This window comes from Oreochromis niloticus, linkage group LG18 (genome assembly GCF_001858045.2).
Source record: "Oreochromis niloticus isolate F11D_XX linkage group LG18, O_niloticus_UMD_NMBU, whole genome shotgun sequence".
Lineage (NCBI taxonomy): Eukaryota > Metazoa > Chordata > Actinopteri > Cichliformes > Cichlidae > Oreochromis > Oreochromis niloticus.
Genome location: NC_031982.2, coordinates 34428156 through 34452489, shown reverse-complemented (window position 1 = coordinate 34452489; position 24334 = coordinate 34428156). Strand labels below are relative to the sequence as shown.

Below are 24334 nucleotides of genomic sequence, written 5' to 3'. Positions count from 1 at the left end.
GTATACCTATGTAAGATGTCATATGTTAATGAACCTATGTATATTCATGTAACCTCAATAAAAGAGCAGTGTTACTGGGGAGCGGACAAGAGCAACTGAGGTCAGGCGAAGGAACGGCGTTTGTCCAGCTGGGTCTTCCTCGTGCACAAGAAACATAAAGAGCTCTGCTTGGTGTTCAATGCTTTTTGCTGTGTAGCTGAATTATCTCATTCCAGCGGCGGGTTTGTGCTAGACAGACATATCAGACGTCATGTCTGTGGACACGACATGCAGGATTGTTGTGGTGCAGCAGCAGTCCCAGTTACCACTGACACTTTTGGACACAACATTTGTTTTACTTTGTGGCTCTTTGGTCAGTTTGATGTGAAGTAAAATGTAATTATATAATACTTTTTAAGACAAAGTGCTTTACAGGGAATATAAAAACATATCAGACAAAAAACCAACATATTACACAAGAACATCACCCCAATGCAGCTCTAAAACGAGGAGTTTTTAGGTGTTTTTTTAAAAGATGAAGTGCTTCGAGAGGCTCATCATGAGGCACATTAAGACCCGGCTGCCACCCACACTGGACCCACTGCAGTTCGCCCCCAACTGGTCAAAAGAAGACGCCTTCACCACCACCCTACATCTCGCCCTCACCCACCTGGACAATAAGGACACATATGTACGAATGCTGTTCATAGACTTCAGTTCAGCATTCAACACAATCATCCTCAGCACCTGATTGGAAATCTGAGCCTGCTGGGCCTGAACACCTCCCTCTGCAACTGGATCCTGGACTTTCTGACAGAGAGACCTCAGACAGTCGTTAACAGCACCTCCAACACCACCACACTGAGCACTGGAGCCCCTCAGGGCTGTGTGCTCAGCCCACTGCTGTTCACTCTGCTGACTCAGTGGAGCAATGCACTGTTCGAACCACATCATCAAGTTTGCTGATGACACGACTGTGGTGGGTCTCATCAGCAAGAACGACGAGTCAGCAAACAGAGAGTTGCAACAGCTGACGGACTGAGAGTCAACAACCTGTCTCTGGATGTGACAAAACAAAAGTGTCATGGTCCTGGGTCATGTGACTCAGTGCTTTGTGTTTATTATTATGATCCTGTGTTCTAGTGTATTCTGTGTATTTGGGTTTGGCCTTTTTAGTTCTTAGGGTTTTGGTTCTGTGCTTCCTCTGTTTTGTCCTGCCCGTATGTTCCCTCTGTTCTCTGTCTGTACCGTGTCTCTGAGTCCAGTCTGTGTATTTCCTGTTTTACTTTGAAGGTCCGTGTCTGATGTCAGTGTGTTCAATTTTAAATCCTCCCTGTTTCATCACGTTAATTAGCTTCAGCCGTGTCTCCGTCCTGTGTGTAGTTTCCTCGTTTCCTTCTGTGTATTTATAGTGTGTGTCCTCTCGTCGCTGGTCCATCTGTGTTGTCTCCCTGAGTCTCTCCCTGTTTCCTCCGTACGTTTAAGGTTTCAGGTCTGTTTTGTTAGCTTCCCAGTGCAGGTTATCCTTAGCGTCCTGAGCAGCTGCATCACTGTGTGGTATGGTAACTGCACTGTACTGGATCACAATACTCTACAACGGATAGTGAGAGCAGCTGAGAAGATCATTGGAGCTTCTCTTCCCTCCATCACAGACACTTATAGGACCCACTGCATCTGCAAAGTCACCAGCATCGTGGACGACCCCACACACCCCTCACACACACTCTTCACCCTGCTGCCTCCGGCAGCATCCGGGCCCTCACTGCCAGACTGTGGAACAATTTCTTCCCCTCAAGCCGTCAGACTCCTGAACACTCAGTGACTGGACACACACACACACACATACAAACACACACATCTTCTTGTTTCTCTGTGTACTGAACCACTGCACATGGTTGGAATGACAATAAAGTCCCCTGACTTGACTTCAGATCAGCTGAACTCGTTGAGGGTTTAATTTCCGATCTTTTAAAGAAACTGGGTGAAAAGATTCCTAATTATGGGGTGTGGGAGATCATGGTTGAAGGGGCGATCTAAGAGAGACAGATTTCCTCTTAGGAACTGATCTTATCTTGTAAAAGTCATTGCACTCCATATCTGAAAAGACTGATGTACATGGAGATGGAGGAGAGACGATGCTATTCGCTGTATCAGAGAGAACCTTAGGATTTATTTTTCTTACTGCAAGCAGTTTAGAGAAATAAGTGTCTCTTACATCTTTCACTTTGTCATTAAAGGTAGATAAGCATAAGCAGAGCTTATGAACCTCAAGTTTTGTAGTTTTCCACAGACTGAGAACCGTCACACACATTTTTCCACAGGAGCTCAGTTTTATGGCAAATTCATGTAAAACTGCAGATATCTTCTGTGATCCAGGGTGGAGATTTAACAGTGCTGCCTTTCCTGATTTTAAGAGGAGCCACTATGTATTTATGTTAGACTCAGTGAAATGCAGTGTTGGGAAGGTTACTTTTAAAACATATTCAGAATCAGAATCTTTATTGTCATTTTCACAGGTACAACGAAATTAAAAATGCTCCTCAATCATTGCATCATCCCTAACAATATCAAAATAAACATAAAACAATAAAATTCAATAAATAAAATAAACAGAATACTTAAGGTGCTAATAAGAAGTATCAGTAAACATTCACATACATTCCATGAATAGACTGGGAGCAGTGGTTTGAGTGGCTGCCTCGCCGTCTCCTCTCTCGACGGGGTGGCGCCTCCACCCCGAAGGTATAAAAATCCATGGGGAGCCCAGACTCCTCGCTATTTCCACCGGTATGTTGTGTAAAAGGACAAATTTGCTAGTCACGCTCACGCGGTAACTTACTCCAATCTTGAGGAGATCATGTCGGCTATAGATTTTATTCGCTTGGCTGGTAGAACACAAAAACAAACATAAGGCGTACAAAATTATCCACACATAGCATCGATCGGTGGAACACTGACTATTTTAACTTGAACTGTTCCGTCACACAAAAAGTCTAACACCCAATTAAACATACTTCCTCCTATCCCTGCTTCATGTAACTCAATCAGTAGACCCTCTCTCCAAAGCATATCATATGCCTTTTCTACATCAAAGAAGACAGCAACCACCACCTCTTTATTAACAGCCTTCCTGATATCATCTTCCAAACATAAGACAGGATCCATCGTCCCTCTTCCTCTATGAAAACCACTCTGATAGGGTGCTAACATATTTCTTGACTCTAAAAATTGAACCAATCTCTCATTCACCATCCTTTCCATCAGTTTACACATATTGGAAGACAGAGCAATGGGCCTATAATTTCCAGGATCACTATGGTCTTTCCCTGGTTTCTTTATTAGTATAATTAACGCTTCTTTCCATCGACGTGGGAGACGCCCTACTTTCCAGACCTTATTAAACAACATTAGCAATTTATTCAACGCTGCGTCACTTAGATGTTTCAACATAACATAACATGGCCTGGCCTGTATTTATATAGCGCTTTACTAGTCCCTAAGGACCCCAAAGCGCTTTACATATCCGGTCATCCACCCATTCACACACACATTCACTGGTGATGGCAGCTACATTGTAGCCACAGTCGCCCTGGGGCGCACTGACGGAGGTGAGGCTGCCGGACACTGGCACCACCGGGCCCTCTGACCACCACCCTCTGACCACCACCAGTAGGCAACGGGTGAAGTGTCTTGCCCAAGGACACAACGACCGAGACTGTCCAAGCCGGGGCTTGAACCGGCAACCTTCCGATTGCAAGGCGAACTCCCAACTCTTGAGCCACATATCTCATCCTTGCCTGTAGCACTATTACTGGTTCTGCCCAGAGCTCTTTTCAGTTCTCCAGGAGAAAAGGGACAATTCATTACATCTGCAGTACTGTCCTTCCTCCCTAAAGCTTCAAGATTTCGTTCTTTAGTCCTCTCTCGTTTACTTTCATCTGACAAATTTCTCCCACTGTGTATATCAACAAAAGTACTCGCCAATAAATCTGCTTTTTCCCCATCAGTTACAGCTACTCTACTATTCTTATCAAGAATTGGATACCTCCAGTCTGTTCTTTCTCCCCCCATTTTCCCGATCATCCCCCACACTTCCCCTATTTGAGTATTACTACCAATTGTATTACAGAAATCTCTCCAGTACGTTCTCTTCGTTCTTCTTATTGTACTTCTGACTTTCGCCTGTGCTTTTTTGTAGTCAATTAAGTGTTGAAAATTATGAGACCATTTGACCAACTTAAATGCTCTATTTCTTTCTCTAACTACTAACTTACTACTAAACTACTACATTCATCATTCCACCATGGGACTGCTCTCCTCCTACCTTTCCCTGTTGTCTTTGGAATAGCCTCCTCAGCAGCGCTTAGAATACTTTGACTGATTTCCTGATTCATACTTTCAACACTCAAATGATTTTGAACTTGTAAAAGCTTCCTCTCACAAACCCTACTAAACTTCCCCCAATTCGCCTTCCCAAACACCCATTTCCCTCCTAATGTTTCAGGTACCTGTATCACCTGATCACTACCAAATGACTTATTGTTTACTTGCCATTCACACAATGGTGCCAGAGACCTAGAAACAAAAGTTAAGTCTAATATGGATTCCTTACCAGAGCTAACATCAAACCGTGTCGTCTTCCCATCATTCAAACATACAAGATTTTTATTGTCCAGAAATTCCTCTAACAATCCCCCATTGTAGTCTGTTTTCTCACTCCCCCATAACGAATGGTGAGCATTAAAATCCCCACAGCAGATAATATTTCCTTTCATGTCCATTTCGTCCGGCTTATTTAACTCTAACTTTTTGAAAGGATTATAAAAATTAACAACCATAATCACCTTCCCTCCCATCCAAACCTTAATCACTACATACTCCAAATCCCCGTCCCTGTCACCTATCTTGTGTGGAATACCTTCCTTAATCAACGTAAGACACCCACCCCCATTTCCTTCTTCCCTATCATATCTAACAGATATGAGATAGAGTGATACACTCTGAAATCCAAAAAAAGGCTTCAACCATGTTTCCTGTATACAAATTATCTCAGGTTTTTCTGTCTGCTCGTATATAAACTGTTTAAATTCTTGACCATTTGACAAGAGACTCCTGGCATTCCACTGTAAGAGTAATATGGTTATAAGAACAAACCACCACATTATCCCTCTACTCGCCTGACTACTTAGTTCACCTCTTATATCCTTCCACCTGATATTCTTCATGTCTAAACTTTGACACGCTGCCTTCACAATAATCTGGATCCTCTCCGTCTTGGACTTCACATCTGAGGTTGCATTTATTACTCCCGCAATGAATGTCACCATCTTCTTTTCTCTTTTTCTATTTTCCTTTCAACCATTGCCATAACCTTCACCATTACTTGTTTGGGAAACACAGGATAGAGGACAATCTGTCTCTCTTGCTCCACCACTTTACATGCCTCTGCATATGTCACTCTCTGCAGTACCCCGGTTTTTTGAATAACTGTCTGCTGCCTCAACACTTCACATCCCCAAAAAGCAACACTGTGCTCCTCTGCACAATTACAGCATTTAGGTTTAACTCCCACACCACACTTCCCATACTCATGATCTCCAGAACATCGAGCACATCTCCTCTTCCCTTTACACACTTTGGCAATATGTCCAAATTCTTGGCAATTGAAACACCTCATTGGTTTAGGCACCAACTCCCTCACACTGAATCTTATTAATCCAAAGAAGACCTGTTTTGGTACCTCTTTCGTGTCAAATTCCACCACCACAGTTTCTGTTTCCACTTTCATGGGACCTCTCGTCATTCTCCTTGCTCCTTTAACTTCTCCAGTTCTTAGTTTTAAATTCTCCACAAGTTCTTTCATATTTACATTCAATGGCACACCCACAATAACTCCTTTATTTCCACCAGTGCTCCTTTCCTCTACTCTTGCAGTATTCTTCACTTTGACTTTGCACACCCCCACAACTTTCCTTACTTTTTCCACCTGCACTTCTGTGTTACAACCCACCAGTAAATTTCCATCTCTGAGTATCTTAGCATACTTGTTTCCCCAACTTGTGCCTTAAGTGCTCTTGTTAGCTTAAGTGGATCTATTTTCTTTACACCCTCTTCCTCAAACCTGACAGCTACTTTCATACTCGGACTCGTTCCCTCTTCATTACCTTCACTATCAGTCCCTTCCGTACTACCCTCACTTCTCTTTTTCCTCTTCCTTTCACTTGCTCTGCGCCTCTTTCCCCCCTTTCCAACCTTTTCCCACTCATTCTCATCACCCTGACCGCCAATCTCTTCCTCTTCAATACCATCCATACTATTCCACTCACTCCTTCCGCCCTCCATCACTGCCAACCCTGGTCTATGAGAAGAAGTCTGCAGGAGACCATTATCGGACCTGTACAGGCCTTCGGCCGACTCTCCTACTTACCTCACTCACACACTAAACCACCAACCAAACACACCTTATACCCAAATCCACACTAACTACAACAGCCATGCTACACACTTCCACTCTCAAACCGAGCCACCAAACAACCTGCCGACCTCTCCCGCAAACACTACTCCACGTGCCGCCCTCCACTCCTCCTGACCGAAACCGCCCCGCACCACAGTCTCTCCTTTAGAGTTATGCCTGTAACATTCTGCCTATAGAGATTGACAGACCACGTGACTTTCGTGCATTGCATTGTGGGTACAAGTGGCAACAAAATCAAAACACTGCATCAAGCGCTAGTGTTTCCAGCACCGGTAATCATTATTTCTGCCGTTTTAATCCCTACTTGCATTTTATTTGCCCCAAAAACAGTTGTACAAAATGACGGAGAACACGACAGGTCCGTACGAAGACAGATGTGACGAAAAGGCAAAAAGAAACAGTACGAGGAAAAAATCAAAGGAGTGAAAGGGTCAGACCCGTACGAGCATACAGAGTGGAGTAAGGACGTTACCGTGCTGCCCAACTTTCATCACGGACATATTTATTATTATATGGTCCTAAGTGTGAGTACAGACACTCACAAAATGTTTATTAACTTCAGATCCTGCAACAAGCACAGGTCCAGTTTACTTTGGTGATTTGGACTATTCCATTTCACAGCTGCTGTTAATTTTTTTTTTTCCTTTATCTCCTGTACAGGCAAACGCATCTATTTGTCGTTTCAGGTTGTAGTATTACACAACATTTTCAGATACAATGGAAATAAAATAAGTGTTTCGTAATTCATCCAATTTGTCTTTATTTATAACTGGATTATTGTTTCATTCTATTATAGAATCTTACAAGAAAGAGGCAGAATTGTAAAAGTCCATCGTGCTTTATTAGCTGCTGTGGAAAACAGTTATTCATCACTTGATTGCTTCAATACAACACTTGGGCACATGTATGCGGGACTTTTCGTGGCTGTTTGGAGATGGGTTGGGAGGTCAGCTCCTTCATCATGATTATGCAAATTCTCCAACTTTTGGAGATTTACTTAGCTGGATGATTGAGAATGCATCAAGACTAAGACTGATCCCTGTGGTACACCACGAGAAATCACAGCTGGACAAGAGAAAACATGAAGGAGCTTCTTCATTAGTTAAACCTGACAGTAAATATAATGATTTCCTGGTTCTTTGTGTAGTTATATTTGCTACTTCCAAGTGAGAGATGAAGAACTCTGGTTGTTTTCTTGGATATTGTTAAAACAAGAAGAATTGTTCAATTCAATTCAATTCAATTTTATTTATATAGCGCCAAATCACAACAAAAGTCGCCTCAAGGCGCTTTATATTGTACAGTAGATAGCACAATAATAAATACAGAGAAAAACCCAACAATCATATGACCCCCTATGAGCAAGCACTTTGGCGACAGTGGGAAGGAAAAACTCCCTTTTAACAGGAAGAAACCTCCGGCAGAACCAGGCTCAGGGAGGGGCGGCCATCTGCTGCGACCGGTTGGGGTGAGAGAAGGAAAACAGGATGAAAGACATGCTGTGGAAGAGAGACAGAGATTAATAACAGATATGATTCGATGCAGAGAGGTCTATTAGCACATAGTGAGTGAGAAAGGTGACTGGAAGGGAAAAACTCAATGCATCATGGGAATCCCCGGCAGCCTACGTCTATTGCAGCATAACTAAGGGAGGATTCAGGGTCACCTGGTCCAGCCCTAACTATATGCTTTAGCAAAAAGGAAAGTTTTAAGCCTAATCTTGAAAGTAGAGATAGTGTCTGTCTCCCGAATCCAAACTGGAAGTTGGTTCCACAGAAGAGGGGCCTGAAAACTAAAGGCTCTGCCTCCCATTCTACTTTTAAATACTCTAGGAACAACAAGTAGGCCTGCAGTGCAAGAGCGAAGTGCTCTAATAGGGTGATATGGTACTACAAGGTCATTAAGATAAGATGGGGCCTGATTATTTAAGACCTTGTATGTGAGGAGCAGGATTTTGAATTCAATTCTGGATTTAACAGGAAGCCAATGAAGGGAAGCCAAAACAGGAGAAATATGCTCTCTCTTTCTAGTCCCTGTCAGGACTCTTGCTGCAGCATTTTGGATCAGCTGAAGGCTTTTCAGCGAGTTTTTAGGACATCCTGATAATAAAGAATTACAGTAGTCCAGCCTGGAAGTAATAAATGCATGAACTAGTTTTTCAGCATCACTCTGAGACAGGATATTTCTAATTTTAGAGATGTTGCGCAAATGGAAGAAAGCAGTCTTACATATTTGTTTAATATGTGCGTTGAAGGACATGTCCTGGTCAAAAATGACTCCAAGGTTTCTCACAGTGTTACTGGAGGCCGAGGTAATGCCATCCAGAGTAAGAATCTGCTTAGATACCATATTTCTAAGATTTTCAGGGCCGAGTACAATAACCTCAGTTTGATCTGAATTAAGAAGCAGAAAGTTAGCGGCCATCCAGGTCTTTATGTCTTTAAGACATTCCTGCAGTTTAACTAATTGGTCTGTGATACCTGGCTTCATGGACAGATAGAGCTGCGTGTCATCTGCATAGCAGTGAAAATTTATGCTATGTCTTCTAATGATGCTGCCTAAGGGAAGCATGTATAATGTAAACAGAATTGGTCCTAGCACTGAACCCTGTGGAACACCATAATTGACCTTAGTGTGTGAAGAGGACTCTCCATTTACATGTACAAATTGGAGTCTATTAGATAGATATGATACAAACCACTGCAGTGCAGTACCTGTAATACCTACAGCATGTTCTAATCGCTCTAATAGGATATTATGGTCAACAGTATCGAACGCTGCACTGAGGTCTAGCAGGACAAGCACAGAGATGAGTCCACTGTCAGAGGCCATAAGAAGATCATTTGTAACCTTCACTAAAGCTGTTTCTGTGCTGTGATGAGCTCTGAAACCTGACTGAAACTCTTCAAATAAGCCATTCCTCTGCAGATGATCAGTTAGCTGTTTGACAACTACTCTTTCAAGGATTTTTGATATGAAAGGAAGGTTGGAGATTGGCCTATAATTAGCTAAAACAGCTGGGTCTAGAGATGGCTTTTTAAGTAAAGGTTTAACTACAGCCACCTTGAAGGCCTGTGGTACATAGCCGATTATTAGAGATAGGTTGATCATATTTAAGATTGAAGAGTTAATTAATGGCAGGACTTCTTTGAGCAGTTTTGTAGGAATGGGGTCTAAAAGACACGTTGATGGTTTGGAGGAAGTAATTATTGAAGTTAACTCAGAAAGATCAATTGGAGAAAAAGAGTCTAACTTAACATCGATGGTACTAAAAGTAGCTGTAGATAATATTACATCTGTGGGATGATTATTGGTAATTTTTTCTCTAATGATAAAAATTTTATTTGTGAAGAAGTTCATGAAGTCATTACTAGTTAACGTTAAAGGGATTGTTGGCTCAGTAGAGCTCTGACTTTTTGTCAGCCTGGCTACAGTGCTGAAGAGAAACCTGGGGTTGTTCTTATTTTCTTCAATCAGTGACGAATAGTAAGATGTTCTGGCTTTGCGGAGGGCTTTCTTATAAAGCAGCAAACTATTTCTCCAGGCTAAATGATGATCCTCTAAATTTGTGACACGCCATTTCCTCTCCAGCTTACGAGTTATCTGCTTTAGGCTACGTGTTTGAGAATTATACCACGGAGTCAGGTACTTTGGATTTGAGGCCTTAGTTTTCACAGGAGCTACAGTATCCAGAGTCGTACGTAGTGAGAAGGTAAAATTATTAACAAGATAATCGACCTCTGTTGGAGTAGCGTTCAGATAGCTGCTCTGCTCTATGTTGGTACAGGGCATTGAAGATGATAACAGTGGGTGGATTATATTCTTAAACTTAGTTACAGCACTTTCAGAAAGACATCTACTTTGATAAAGTCTACTCTCCACTGCTGTGTAATCAATTATTGTAAATGTAAATGTTATCAGGAAATGATCAGACAGCAGAGGGTTTTCAGGAAACACTGTTAAATGTTCAGTTTCTATGCCATATGTTAAAACAAGATCTAGAGTGTGATTAAAGTGGTGGGTGGGTTCTTTTACATTCTGAGAGAAGCCAATTGAGTCTAATAACAGATTAAATGCGATGTTGAGGCTGTCATTTTTAGCATCTACATGGATGTTAAAATCACCCACAATAATTATTTTATCTGAGCTGAGCACTAAATCAGATAAAAAGTCTGAGAAATCAGAGAGAAACTCTGTGTAAGGCCCAGGTGGACGATAGATGATAACAAGTAAGACTGGTTTCTGAGTTTTACAGCTGGGGTGGACGAGGCTAAGCATCAGGCTTTCAAATGAATTAAAAGTCTGTCTTGGTCTTTCGTTAATTAATAGGCTGGTGTGAAAAATTGCTGCCACACCGCCCCTCGGCCTGTGCTTCGAGGTTTCTGGTAGTTAGAATGACTCGGGGGTGTTGATTCATTTAAACTAACATACTCATCCTGCTGCAACCAGGTTTCTGTAAGGCAGAGTAAATCGATTTGTTGATCAATTATTAAGTCATGTACTAACAGAGACTTGGAGGAGAGAGACCTAATATTTAATAATCCACATTTCACTGTTTTACTCTTTGGTTCAGATGTGGATACTGTATTGTTCTTTCTTTGTGATTTTTTATGTTTAAGTTGTTTATTGCTGGTTTTTGATTTGTTTTTTGTCTGTTTGGGAGCTGACACAGTCTCAATGGAGATGGGTTTTTGGGGGGTAGCAGGAGGAGAGAAGCTGCAGAGAGGCGTGTAAGACTGCAACTCTGCTTCCTGGTCCCAACTCTGGATAGTCATATTTTGGGGGGTTTAATAAATTTGTCCATATTTCTAGAAATGAGAGCTGCTCCATCCAAAGTGGGATGGATGCCGTCTCTCCTAACAAGACCAGGTTTCCTCCAGAAGGTTTGCCAATTATCTATGAAGCCCACATCGTTTCTGGGACACCACTCAGACAGCCAGCAATTTAAGGAGAACATGCGGCTAAACATGTCACTCCTGGTCTGATTGGGGAGGGGACCAGAGAAAACTACAGAGTCCCACATTGTTTTGGCAAAGTTACACACCGATTCAATATTGATTTTAGTGACCTCCGATTGGCGTAACCGGGTGTCATTACTGCCGACGTGAATTATGATCTTACTGTATTTACGTTTACCCTTAGCCAGCAGTTTTAAATTTCCTTCAATGTCGCCTGCTCTGGCCCCTGGAAGACAATTGACTATGGTTGTCGGTGTCTCTAGCTTCACGTGTCTGAGAACAGAATCACCAATTACCAGAGTTTGACCCCCGGCGGGTGTGTCGCCGAGTGGGGAAAAACGGTTAGACACATGAACAGGTTGGTGGTGTACCTGGGGCTTCAGTTTAAGACTATGCTTCCTCCTCACCGTCACCCAGCCGCCCTCTTTCCCCAGCTGCTTGGGGTCTGCCGGGGAACAGCTAGCGGGGCCTACGCTATCTTCGGCTGCACCAGCTACAGGGGCCTGGCTAGCTACGGGTGAATGAAGGGTGCGAAGCCGAGTCTCCAATTCAGTAATCCTGGCCTACAGAGCTGCAAATATGCTACATTTGTTACAGGTATCATTACTGCTAAAGGAGGCCGAGGAGTAACTAAACATCTGACACAATGAGCAGGAAAGTGCAGGAGGGACAGGTGAAGTAGCCATGGTGCTAACGAGTCGGCTACGAGCTAAGCTAAGCTAGCGAAACAGTAAAGAGACAGTGAGTGAATACTTTGGCTATAAATTAGGTAGTGAGTACACAGAAAGGGTGATTCAGATGAAGCACGTTAAGATTATACTATGAAAAAGGGATGTATCAAAAGATTTAAATTAAATTGCTAAGCAGAAAAGCTACTCAGAAACACCACTGTGTTTGAGCAGGAACAGGAAGTGATACTCTACCACAAAGCGAGCGAACACCAAGTGACAGCGCCACCAAGAGTCCACCAATTGTTGCTCTTAGCTTGTCTGGAGAGTAAAAAACAAATCAAAGACTCAGCGGTCCTGTTGCTCTATTTTCACCTGTATAGCAGGCGGATGTTTGCCTTGGTGGAGGTGACCCGTAGTGGTCAGTGGAAGAATCCGTGAGTTTCTCTGTGAATTTCCCTGGTAGCTACTCGGTGCTTGCTTGGAAGTTACGGGGTTTTTTCATTGTAAAAAGAAGTTTTCTTCCCACACAGTGAACAGCAGATGCTAATTTTTTTGTCACTTTTTACGGAATCAAACTCAAACTCAAATCGCTTTTTCTAGTCCCTAAGGACCCCAAAGCGCTTTACATATCCAGTCATCCACCCATTCACACACACATTCACACTCTGGTGATGGCAAGCCACAGCCACCCTGGGGCGCATTGACAGAGGTGAGGCTGCCGGACACTGGCGCCACCGGGCCCTCTGACCACCACCAGTAGGCAACGAGTGAAGTGTCTTGCCCAAGGACGCAACGACCGAGACTGTCGGAGCCGGGGCTCGAACCGGCAACCTTCCGATTACAAGATGAACTGCCAACTCTTGAGCCACGATCGCCCCATTATGAGCAATTTAGAATCACCAGTTAACCTTCCCCCACTAAGTGCATGTGTTTGGACGGGGAGAGCATGCTCCACACAGGGCCGTGAGCAAGTGGTGGATTCAAACTCAGGAGGGTCTTGCTGTGAGGCAACAGTGCTGCCCACCACAGCACCCTTCTCAGCCACCCGGAGTCCGTCTCAGCTCCTACTGAGCTCGCAGCAGCTTCCACCATTTATTCCCTTCCTCTGTCTTCACTCACTTCCTCTTACTGATTTCCAAAGTTATCTTGCAGACATCCATCTGATGCTGCTCAACTATGTCTCCTTCAGATTTCACCTTCTGTATAAGATGGAGTTCACCTGTATGCACCGTCCTCCAGTCTCATACATCCCTCTGTGTTCCTCCCTCTTGTTAAAGTTCAACACAATTTTTTCTATCCTTTCTTTAAAGGCACTCCTACACACCTCTCCTCTCTTCACCTGCACTCAGAGGCCTTTTGTCAGTGCGTGTGTGTATTCTCTGTTTTGGTCTTTCTCCTTGTAGTGACTTTGAAAGTGTGTGTTTGTGTGTGTGTGTGTGTGTGTGTGTGTGTGTGTGTGTGTGTGTGCAGCTCTGGAACCAGGAGAGGAGCTCCAGTCTGGACCAGGAGGAACTGTGCAGCAGTCAGGAGGGAGAGCAGGTTGTAGTGAAGGAATTTTTAGGGTGACTGTTACTTGGGGGGAAAGCAACCAGAGTGAAGCAGAACCAGACAGTGACCAGCTCCCTGCTCACAGCTCTGCTGTAGCTGAGAGCCTAGATCAGGAAGGAAGCAGGAATGTCAATTCAGGATCGACTGGAAATAGAAGCAGAAGTCAGAGCAATGATACAGAAAACTCTCCCATGCCAGCTGATAAGTGTAACACTGATACAGGTAAACAGCCTTTGAAAGGAGATGGTTTTTCCTTAAGAAAACGTAAAAAGGCCTTCAATAAAGTCTCAAAAGAGGACATGTCACAGAATGCAAACAAGAGAGAAGCTGCATACTTGCAAAACATGCGAGAAAAGCTTTAGTGAAAAGAGCATTTTGTTGCGTCACACAAAAACTCACACGGGAGAGAAGATTCATTCTTGCAAAACATGTGAGAAAACCTTTAGTCAAAGCAGTGATTTGATGATCCACATGAGAATCCACACTGGCGAGAGGCCATACTCTTGTAAAGCATGCGGGAAGTCTTTCAATCAAAGTGGTCATTTGATGGCCCACCAGCGAATCCACACCGGCGAGAGGCCGTATTCTTGCACAACATGTGGAAAAACTTTTAGTCAAGGTAGTAATTTGTTGAGCCACATGCGATGCCACACAGGAGAGAAGCCTCACGTTTGTAAGACCCGCGGGGAAAGATTTACAACGTTAGCCCCACTTAAAATCCACACCACGAGCCACACAGGAGAGAGGCCTCATCCTTGCCAAGCATGTGGGAAAACCTTCACTACACGCTGTAACCTGCTGCGCCACATGAGAACGCACACAGGAGAGAAACCGTATGTTTGTGAGACCTGCGGGGAAAGATTTACTCTGTCAACGTCACTTAAAAGCCACAAAACTATCCACACGGGAGAGAAACCGTATCACTGTAAAGCTTGTGGGAAAATGTCCCGCCAGAGTCATCATTTGTCGTTGCACATGAAAACCCACAAACAGCAGAAGTCGTAGTGCTGAAAATTTTGTGCAAAAACCGTATTTCAAACACCTTTACACTACTCCAACAACTATTCTGATTTGCAGCATTTGTTCTGATAATATCTGTTCTTTCTTTTTTTTGTAAGAAGTCCCTCATGAACAGTTGACCTCCTCACTCGATCACTAAGGAAGACCAGCACCACCCTTCAAAGGAAGCTTATTTCTGCTGCTGAATCTGTGATCACGTTCTTTTGACCTTTTGAATTTTGGGGAGTTTCTTGTTTTGGGAGATTTCTTTGAGATTCTGGAAGAAGGGTTTTGTAACTTTTCTAATAACACTTGTTAAGAAATAGATATTTTTAATGCTTATCTGCTCATTAGATTGTTTCATGAGAGGCCCAGAGTGTTGTTGAAAACCAGAGGATATGAGACGATCTCTGACTCTGATTGAAATATCTGTTCTTCTTGTTTACTGTGTCTCAGTTATTTGTGGGTTATGAGCTCAGATGTCGGAGTGGTGATAACCGACAGCTAAAGCAGTTTTGTTTCTGTTTCTTCAGAAGACAAACGAACTGTAAATGTTCGACATTGTTAGAAAGTGTTCTTTATAAATAAAGAACAGCAGCTCTGTCTCTGATCTTTACTGCTTCATTTCTCTGTTGTCTTTGTCATCAGTCCAATGACACAAGAATCAGAGGTTTAACAGTGTGTGGCTCCCTCTAGTGGATGTTGTGGAGTATTCTGTTGTCTTTGCTCCAAAGGTTTTTGTACAGAGTTTTGGTGTTTCCTGTCACTGTGGGCCTCACAGCACAGTAGTACACAGCAGAGTCTGTCACTGCAGCAGAGGAGATGCTCATCTTGATTTCTGTTCCCTCCACTTGAATCTTTAGTCCAGGAATGTTTTCTGTTCCTATTACTCCTGATGCAGAGTGAGAGATGAGTATCTCTGGTGGTTTTCCAGGATATTGTCGATACCAGAAGAAATAATCATTAGTCTTCACTTCTCTGGATAATCTATAGGACAGAGTAACAGTGCTGCCTTCTACACTGAACACTTCTTTGTTGGTTGGAGTGAGATCTTCACAGCTGACACCTAAAGGAACAGAAACATGTTTGATACATTTTTAAATCATCACAATTCAAATGTATTTCTTGAAACACACAGATTGTAACGTACCTGTTAGAATGGTGAGAATCAGTAAAGAAAGTGCATAATAGTCCAAAGACAACATGTTGAATGAAGGTAAAGTTTATGGTTTGTGTGCTGAACTCTGTTGAATGTGGAGGTTTCTCTCTCTTCTAGTTCAGTAACAGCTCAGCTCCTCCCTGAATCTCTCCTCCTCCTCTCTGATCTGGGTTTGAACTTCTCTCACTTCCTCCTCTTTATACACTAGTAGCAGCATTTTCACTTTCAGGTGGGAGCTCATATTTCATCAGGCTGCAGCTTCCCTGCATCACTGAATTGGATAAACTTGAAATGGCTGGATCAGAATCAGAATACTTTATTGATCCCTAGGGGAAATTATTTAATGGATGATTAATTATTCACTGTTAAGTTGCTGAAAAAAATCAAAGTCTAAACAAAAACACTTTCTGAACAAAAAATCTTCAGAAAATTGGAGAATTATTCTTCATGACCACGTTGAAATTTACATTGAGGTCTGTCTGCTTAGATGCTGAATTAGAAAAAGGTGTACCTCAACACTTTTACACAGTACTGATTGTCTGACATTAACCTGATGTCCAGGTCATATTTTCCTTTCTTCCTGCTTTATTTTGATTTACTAACCAGTGGTTTCACTTTAGTGTTTCCCCTGACTGATCCATTTCTGCTGGTCAACATTCTTGTTTCAGTTGTGTGGTTGGCAGTAAGTGGACCCAAACGCAGGACTCAGGAGAGAAGAATTGAACTCAAAAACCTGCTTCAGTGCTGATTATTCACAGGAATAACAACAGACCAAAAGCTCCTGCAGGAACGAGGAATCAGAGTAGACACATCGAAGGAAACCACAGAGCAGAAAAACCCAAAGCTTTGAGTCAGCATGACAATGATCAGAGGGAGACTGTGACAATACAGACATGTGGGAAAACCTGACCTGTCTTCCCCATGTGATGTTTTGTGTAATGTATGTATGGTCGGAAGGGTAAGATGGCGACGCCATTGCGTGCAATGGTCGGCAGCCTTAACATGAAATTTCCCACTCGTGGGACTAAAAAAGGTATCTTATCTTGTCTTAAAAGGAACAAATGGGAACACAGCTGATGGCAACTAACACAATGATGTGAGAGGAAGACAAATTAAACACAAGACACAGAGGGCAGACACCAAAATAAAACAGGAAGAGGAACATAACAGAATGAGGAGACAAGATTAACTTGACACAACTAAACAGGGAACCAAGACGAGCATGGAGACAGGACACAGAGAGACAGACAAGGGGACAAGACTGAGGACACAGAAAGGGGACAGGAAAGGAAAACAATCAACCTGAAGTCCTCTATCACTAACTAGAGACACAAATACCACAACAGAGAACCAACAAAGGGATCAGGAAAACTCAAAAGCACAAAGAAACCAAAACATTATTAACAGAAACGAGGAGCATGAGTTACTTCTAAAAACCAAAAACAGATAATAAAATTACAAAAGTCAAACTCCTGGTGACTCAGGGACCCTGACAGTTTCCTTATACAGAGAAATGAGGCTGTGTCAGTGTGTCAGACCTGCTGATTTACAGTGATTTAGATTCAGTAACATACATGTGGTGGCACAAAACAAACTGTGTTTTTCACAACTGAAACCAGAGAGAAGAAGAAGCACAATGTTTCAGTCACAGTAACAGAATCAGAGGTTTAACAGTGTGTGTCTCCCTCTAGTGGATGTTGGGGAGTATTCTGTTGTCTTTGCTCCAAAGGTTTTTGTACAGAGTTTTGGTGTTTCCTGTCACTGTGGGCCTCACAGCACAGTAGTACACAGCAGAGTCTGTCACTGCAGCAGAGGAGATCTCCAGATGAAACTCCTGTTTTTCTTTCTCATGTATAAACTTCAGCTTTTCTGTTTGTGCTGAATGTTCTTCCATGAGAAGCTGTGGATGTGAACCGGACTTCTGATGATACCAGAAAAGTGCCTGAACATAACCTGAATATTTGCAGGAGAGAGTCACAGTGTCTCCTTCCAAACTCATCACTACATCTTTAGATGGTGTCAGTAAATCCTCAGAGGATCCTGAAAACAACAAAGACATATTTCACCATCATGTTTCTGTATCTTTAAACTTAGTTTATAAAAAGTGAATCAATTCAAACAACATCCAAATCTTTTCATGTCTATTATCTCCTTTTACATCTCACTCCATCTTTTGATGACTCACCAGTCTGAAAGGAGACCATCATCATCCAAATGAAAAGCAGGAACATGATTTTCTCTTGGACTGAATGAACAATAGAGAGAACACAGCAGCTCTTCAGATCCTAAATGAAGCCTTTCATATTCACTGGTGTAGCTCCTCCTCCAAAGGCTGCTTCTTCTGGATAGGCTCGGCCCTGGTTTCTGTGGAGCCTGTAAATAAAGAGAGCTTTGAATATTTGAAATATTTAGCAGAATGTAGAATAATCTCACTCATGTATTAAACAGCAGAAGCACACGTGTAAACCAGCCAGCATCAATACTGGATTTTAAATAAATCCATTACTGTCATCAGCTCAGAGGAGACTGACTGATGATGACACTGGAAAGTATTAGTGAAGTAAAGAAGAGAAAAGCAGCTGAACATGTAAGAAAGCAGGCAGGTGAGTGATTACAGATCGTCCTTATTGAACTTACACTTAAGCTTCATATGTTATCAGTCCTGCCTACTACCAAGTGCAGCAGGGCCAGTCTGACCAACACTTGTGAGACTGATAACTGCTAATGACGGTCATTGAATGGACTGATAACATCTGAAGCAGGAGCATGGTGCTGGGTTTTGGAGGGTCAGGTTTATGTTCTGGGACTTTGAATTCATGTTTATCATGAAGCTCTCTGGTTGGTTATGGTCCTTAAGTTTTTCTTGTTCCAGTTTTTACTTCTTGGTTCAGGTTTGATTTACTTCTGTAACTGTTGGTCTTTATGATTGTGGGTTCATGTTTTCTCTGTTTATTTGATTGTTTCTGGTTTTGTGTCATTTCCAGCTGAGTGTTGTTCGTCTCCACAAACAGCTCTTTATGAACAGAACTCGTGCAGATTTCTCAACATTTTTCTTTCCTGTTCATTTGCAGCTTTGTGGGAGCTGACTTCTTTACTGTGTTACAGAGAACTTTACTGTCCTGTAAGAGCTCAGCATTAGAAGGATTTTTTTTATCTGCAGAAAATAACAATAAAAAACTTTTTAGTTGTTAATAGGAGGATGTGTGTATAGCTCATCTGTGGCAGTCAACAGTTTAATATGAGATCAGTTTTTACCAACAGTTGGAATCAAAATACTGATGATTTTATAATGTCTGGATGTGATGTTAATGAAACTCATGACTGGAAACTCTGAAGGAGAGCATCATCATCTGATGTGATGAGTTCAAAGAGAATAAATGGAATAAACATGAGATGGTCTTCCTGGTTGGACTTTTAGCTTCATGTGAGAGATTTTACCTTAAAGAGATAAACCTCTGTTACTCTGTTTATTTTGCTTCTGCTGCATTTTTGCATGTCCTCATCCACTAAATATAAAATAGTGTAAATGAGCAGCTTTGGATGTTTGACAGTTTTTATTGTGTCTGAACGTTCCTACAGTTGGTTTGTGGTTGATGTGGATTTGCTGCTCATGTGAATCCTCCCACAGTGTTTCATTAGCAGCTGTAACCACAGTGACTCTGATAAAACAGGAATTAGCAGAATCCATCTGATATGAAGCTGTGCTTTGAATACCACTTCCCTCCTCTTTGAAGAGTAGTCAGATATCTGTGTTCAGGTTTTTGTACAGCCTCTTCTACACTTTGTATCACTGTGTTTCTAGAGCACAGTAGTAGAGAGCTGTGTCTGCCAGGGTTAGGGCTGTTATGGTCAGATCAGTTGTTGTAGGTGATGTTTGGGTTTTATAACGCTTATCAGGAATATATTCAGCTGTGCTCCCTTTTCCATATTTCCAGAGTATAAACTGAGGAGCCTGAAGGTCAGAATGATGTCTGTACCAGTGAAGGTAGATACCACTGTATCTTGTCTGATAGTTACATGTGAGTTTGACAGATTCTCCTTCTGTTTTAGTGACTTCAGTTTGTTGAGGAGTGATTGAGTCTCCAGCTGTGAGTCCTGGAAAAAGAAAGAAGAAAAGTAGTGAAATGCAGTCTGTATATCTGCTTAATGCAGCAGCTTCAACTAAACTTTAATCCCTGTTCTTAAACTCACCTATAATGTGAGATAGAAGCAAAAAGAGGTGCAGCAACATGTCTTTGGAGTTATTAAAGCCAGACAGACAGCACATGAACAATGTTCTTCCACTGCAGCACAATGACCAACAAATAATGTCATTGGATGAGCTCATGATCAGTGGGCGGGGCCAGTTTAATGGCTCAGCCAATCAAATAGTTTTGTGCTTCCACAGCAGCTCTGTCTCTGTCTCTGATCTTTACTGCTTCATTTCTCTGTTGTCTTTGTCATCAGTCCAATGACACAAGAATCAGAGGTTTAACAGTGTGTGGCTCCCTCTAGTGGATGTTGTGGAGTATTCTGTTGTCTTTGCTCCAAAGGTTTTTGTACAGAGTTTTGGTGTTTCCTGTCACTGTGGGCCTCACAGCACAGTAGTACACAGCAGAGTCTGTCACTGCAGCAGAGGAGATCTGAAGAGTCATCAGTGTTTTATCTTCACTCACATTAAAAGTGAATCCAGGAACTGGTTCTGATATTTCCACTCCTGTTCCTGAGTGAGAGATCAGGAACTCTGGTGGTTTTCCAGGATATTGTCGATACCAGTAAAACTCATCATTTCCAGTTGCTTGTCTGGAGTATCTGTAGGACAGAGTAACTGTGCTGCCTTCCAAACTGGACTCTTCTGTTTTGTTTGCAGTGAGTTGTTGACAGCTGACACCTAAAGGAACAGAAATCTGTTAAATGCTGTGTTGTATACAAAGAAAGCATAAATAATATGTAAACACTGGGATGAAGCAGTTTTTGACAGATTGTCATGTACCTGTTAGAATCATGATGATTAACAGAGAAGTTTCATAACAGTCCAACATCAACATGTTGAATAAAGTGAATCTTCTGTGTGTTGAACTCTGTTGAATGTGGAGGTTTCTCTCTCTCGTCTGTTCTTCAGTAACAGCTCAGCTCCTCCCTGAATCTCTGTGTCTCCTCTTTGGTTTGTAGCTTCACTTCTCTGTTACACCTCCTTCTTTTAAACTTCCTCCTCTTTAATCAGCTTGAAACACAGCAGAGTAGGAGGTGTGGTGGTCAGAAGCAATGTTCCCTCTAAGCTGTGCATGTGCACAATTGCGCACTGCTGGCACGGTCTCTGTGCACAGAAAATCTGCGTTGCGCACAAAAAAAAAATCTAACCTGAATTGAAATTAAAGTAAATACATTAACAATTCTGTTCTGCAGTGTTAGTCAGTAAGTGTGTGGCTTCTCCTGTATGGGATTAGAACGATGCCACCTTATCCTATAGTCCAGCCAATAATGCGATTCACATTCGTATATACGCAGCCAATCAACATCGCTGACAGGCTATGACAGCGTCCTTATGTGCCGACACCGGTGTTTGAGCTGGCAAAGCGGTGTGGCTGATGTGCAGTGAAGCCACGTTAATGACAACGTGTCCAACCATTGGAGATGTGAGCAGGACAGACGGAACAACTGACGGGAAAAGTGTGGACTTTATACCAGTTTTTAAATTGTGTTGATCGGCCACGTAAAACCAGAGTTATGATAAAAATATCTGCAATGTTTGGTTTTCTTCCTGAATACTATCGTTGTTTATATTTACTGCGGAAGAGCAAAAACAACACCCCACCTCCCACCTCCCCGCCCCGCTTTCCTATTGGCGGAAAAATGTACCATGTGGACCAATCAAAAAATGATATGGCAACATGGCATTTAGATGTTTAGGGAGGGGGAAGTTTTAGGAGTGACGGCGGTGTTCTGAGATGTGAGATTTGCGACGTTTAGCGCAAATCTTGTGTAGTTAGTGTGTAGTTAGTGTGTAGTTAGTGTGTAGTGTAGTCAATAGTTTTGTTGCGTGTGTCAGAACAATGAGGCGGCTGCTGAATGTTACAGGTGTTACAGAAGTGACACATCTGCTGTTGTCAGGCCTGCAGGTATCAGGCTGTTGTTCTCCTTTATCTCATAGTGGACAGAAATTATTTTTGGAGTGGCACAAATAATTTGTGTGGCATCAGATTTGATGCAGAACAGCTGATTGTTCTGTAAATAGTTTGAAATGTTTAATTAAAAAAACACCTTGGCTGCATTTTCAGGTAAACAGCTGCAAAAAACTTTGTTGTTTGCAAAACTCAGTTACTTTTTTGAAGAAGTAACTACATAATTAATTGCCCAGCATTGGTCATTATATGCTGTATTTTGCAGACAGTCACAGACTCTCTCCCAGACCACAGACTCATAATACAAGTCAGAGCTTTATTTTTTTTTTTTAAAAAAGAAAGAAAGAAAGTTGTGTTTTCAAAATTGGAGTTCAAGTTATTGTCACGGTCCTGGGTCGGTGACCCAGTGTTTTGAGTTTCTTGTGTCTCTGAGTTTTGTGTTATGATTTTAGTTCCCTTTGTTCCCCCAGTTTATTCTTTAGTCTAGTGTCTTAGTTTGGCTTTCTTGTATTCTCTTTAGTTCTCTGAGTATTTAATAGCTGCCCTCTATGTCTCTTTGTTGTTGTTCTGTGTTTCTTAGTTGCTGTCTCCCCTAGTCTAGTTTGCGTCTGTGCTACTTCCTGTTTTACTTTGAAGGTCCATGTCTCTTGTGAGTGTATTCTACTTTGCTCCCTCATCTCGTCAGTTCTGATTTCTCCCAGCTGTGCTCTCCTTCTGTCTCATTCCCCTCGTTACTTCCCAGTGTATTTAAACCCTGTGTTTCTCTGAGTCAGTGTCGTGTCGTCCCTCAAGCTGTGTGTTTCCTCGTGTGCCTCTCCGTCAAGTATAAGTTTATATTTCCCAGTTTAGTTTTTTGTGCTTTCCCCTGTCAGCAAATAAAGCTGAGTTTCTGAGTTCATCCCTCGAGTCTGAGTGCCTGCATCTTGGGTCCAACTTCTGCCTGCCACACAGCGTTTCATGACAGTTATTTTTACTTCCAATAGTGTTAACATACTACACAGATCATGAACAACATTTTTTAATTTTCACTGTAAGTGGGCTAAAGCAGTTAATTAAAAGTAGTCTAACATAAATGTAAATGCTGTGATTTGATTATTTTAGAAAACCATGTGACTTGGATGGATTCGATTCTGGGTTTTAATCATTTGTTTGTTCCAGGGTGGAATGATTGTTCAACATTCACCTTCATTGACTTTGAAAAACCATAATTGGCTTCACAAGTTTGACACATGGACTCTAAAGTATACAGACAGGCTTAAATAAATAGATTTACATGCAAATATATACATAATAAAGGTCCTGAAGGCTCTGCAGTGTCTTTCACTTTGACAAGGCCACAGTTCTCATGAGTGTTTGACTGAAACTGGTAGTTTCTCTTTGCAGCATAAAAAGGATTTGTCAGACAGACCTCATTGGATCCACCAATACTCAGAACGCTACAGATGAACAGAATCAACTTTCTTTTTTTTTCTTTTTTTTTAACCTGTCCCGTTTGGCTCTTTTGCCATCAGAATTATTGTCTAAAGGCGAAGAAAGATGCCCAACGGATTTACTTTACCAAATGGACCATCCCAGCCTTGCCGTAATGGTCCATTTGATTCACCTTTTATTGTTTATTTTATTTTCACTTGCTGAATACGGGACAGACTTGACTGGTGGAAAGAAAGGGGAGAAAGAAAGAGGGAAAGAAAAAAAAAACCTGAGAAGAGGGACGGGGAAAAAGGGCAAAAAACAAAAACCAACAGAATAAGCAGACAAAAAAAAATACATATCGATCACCTGGATCACCTGTTGAGAAAGAAAAAAGAAAGCAAGCAGAAGAAGACAAGAGTAATAAACAACATCACAATGATCTATGGGAATATGACAGTAAATACTAAATATTAAACATTATTGTGCAGCACGTGAGATCGACAGCGCACAGTGTGCTTTGAGGTAGGAGCCAAAAAGGGTGTAGTTTGTGTGTGTGATCACCCGTGTGTACACCTGTGAGCATGAACGCGCTTGTTTTTAAAAGGTTCCTTCATGTAATGATCTGCTAGAGGGTGTGGGGGGGCCACTGCCCCGACCTCCAGGGCATGAAGCAGGTATGGAGGAGATCAAAACTCCAGACATCCAGAGGCCCCCAGAACACAAGAGACCAAGGAAGACCAACAGAGGGGCAGCCGCGCCACTATCCCAGAAAGAGCTGAGGAGAGTCCCAGATGAGGGGTCACTCAGCAGCCGCGGAGCAGAAGCCAGGGGGGGTTGCAGTGACGTGCCCGTGAGCTCCGCCGGCAGCCAGCTGTGCCTGAGTGACCAAGCCCCAGGCCGAGAGGCCGAGGGCACCCCGCCTCCGAAGTGGCCCGAGCGAGCCCCAGGCTCCAGGCACCGATAAGCAGCCGCCAAGGAGTGAGCCGGTGGGTACCCGGGCGCCCACCCCCGGACACAAAGGACCACCAATG

At 42.5% G+C, this 24334-nt stretch overlaps 2 protein-coding genes and 1 gene segment (V, D, J or C); 1 reads left to right on the top strand and 2 right to left on the bottom strand.

Annotated features, from left to right (window-relative positions):
* Nucleotides 1–507: 507 nt before the first annotated feature.
* LOC112842973 (uncharacterized) lies at nucleotides 508–9682 on the bottom strand (the record flags this gene model as incomplete). The annotated part of the gene is made up of 4 exons (XM_025900672.1): nucleotides 508–1038; nucleotides 6232–6337; nucleotides 6515–6624; nucleotides 8837–9682. Coding segments are annotated over 4 exons (1593 nt in total), but the record flags the coding sequence as incomplete, so codon positions are not given.
* Nucleotides 9683–13932: 4250 nt separating this feature from the next.
* LOC112842972 (zinc finger protein 239-like) lies at nucleotides 13933–14636 on the top strand. The gene is made up of 2 exons (XM_025900671.1): nucleotides 13933–13975; nucleotides 14060–14636. The coding sequence occupies exons 1-2, from the start codon at nucleotides 13941–13943 to the stop codon at nucleotides 14634–14636; spliced, it is 612 nt and encodes a 203-aa protein (XP_025756456.1). The 5' UTR covers nucleotides 13933–13940.
* A 139-nt stretch (nucleotides 14637–14775) lies between these two features.
* Nucleotides 14776–15980, bottom strand: LOC109195398 (Ig kappa chain V region 2717-like). The segment is given in 3 exon segments: nucleotides 14776–14786; nucleotides 15334–15696; nucleotides 15781–15980. Coding segments are annotated over 3 exon segments (429 nt in total).
* Between the last annotated feature and the right edge of the window lie 8354 nt (nucleotides 15981–24334).

Excerpts from the sequence above, each read along its gene's own strand:
- LOC112842972 (XM_025900671.1), top strand. The coding sequence starts at position 13,941 with ATGCAAACAAGAGAGAAGCTGCATACTTGCAAAAC. Across the intron at positions 13,976-14,059 it reads AAGCTGCATACTTGCAAAAC|ATGTGAGAAAACCTTTAGTC; the intron begins ATGCGAGAAAAG and ends TTCTTGCAAAAC.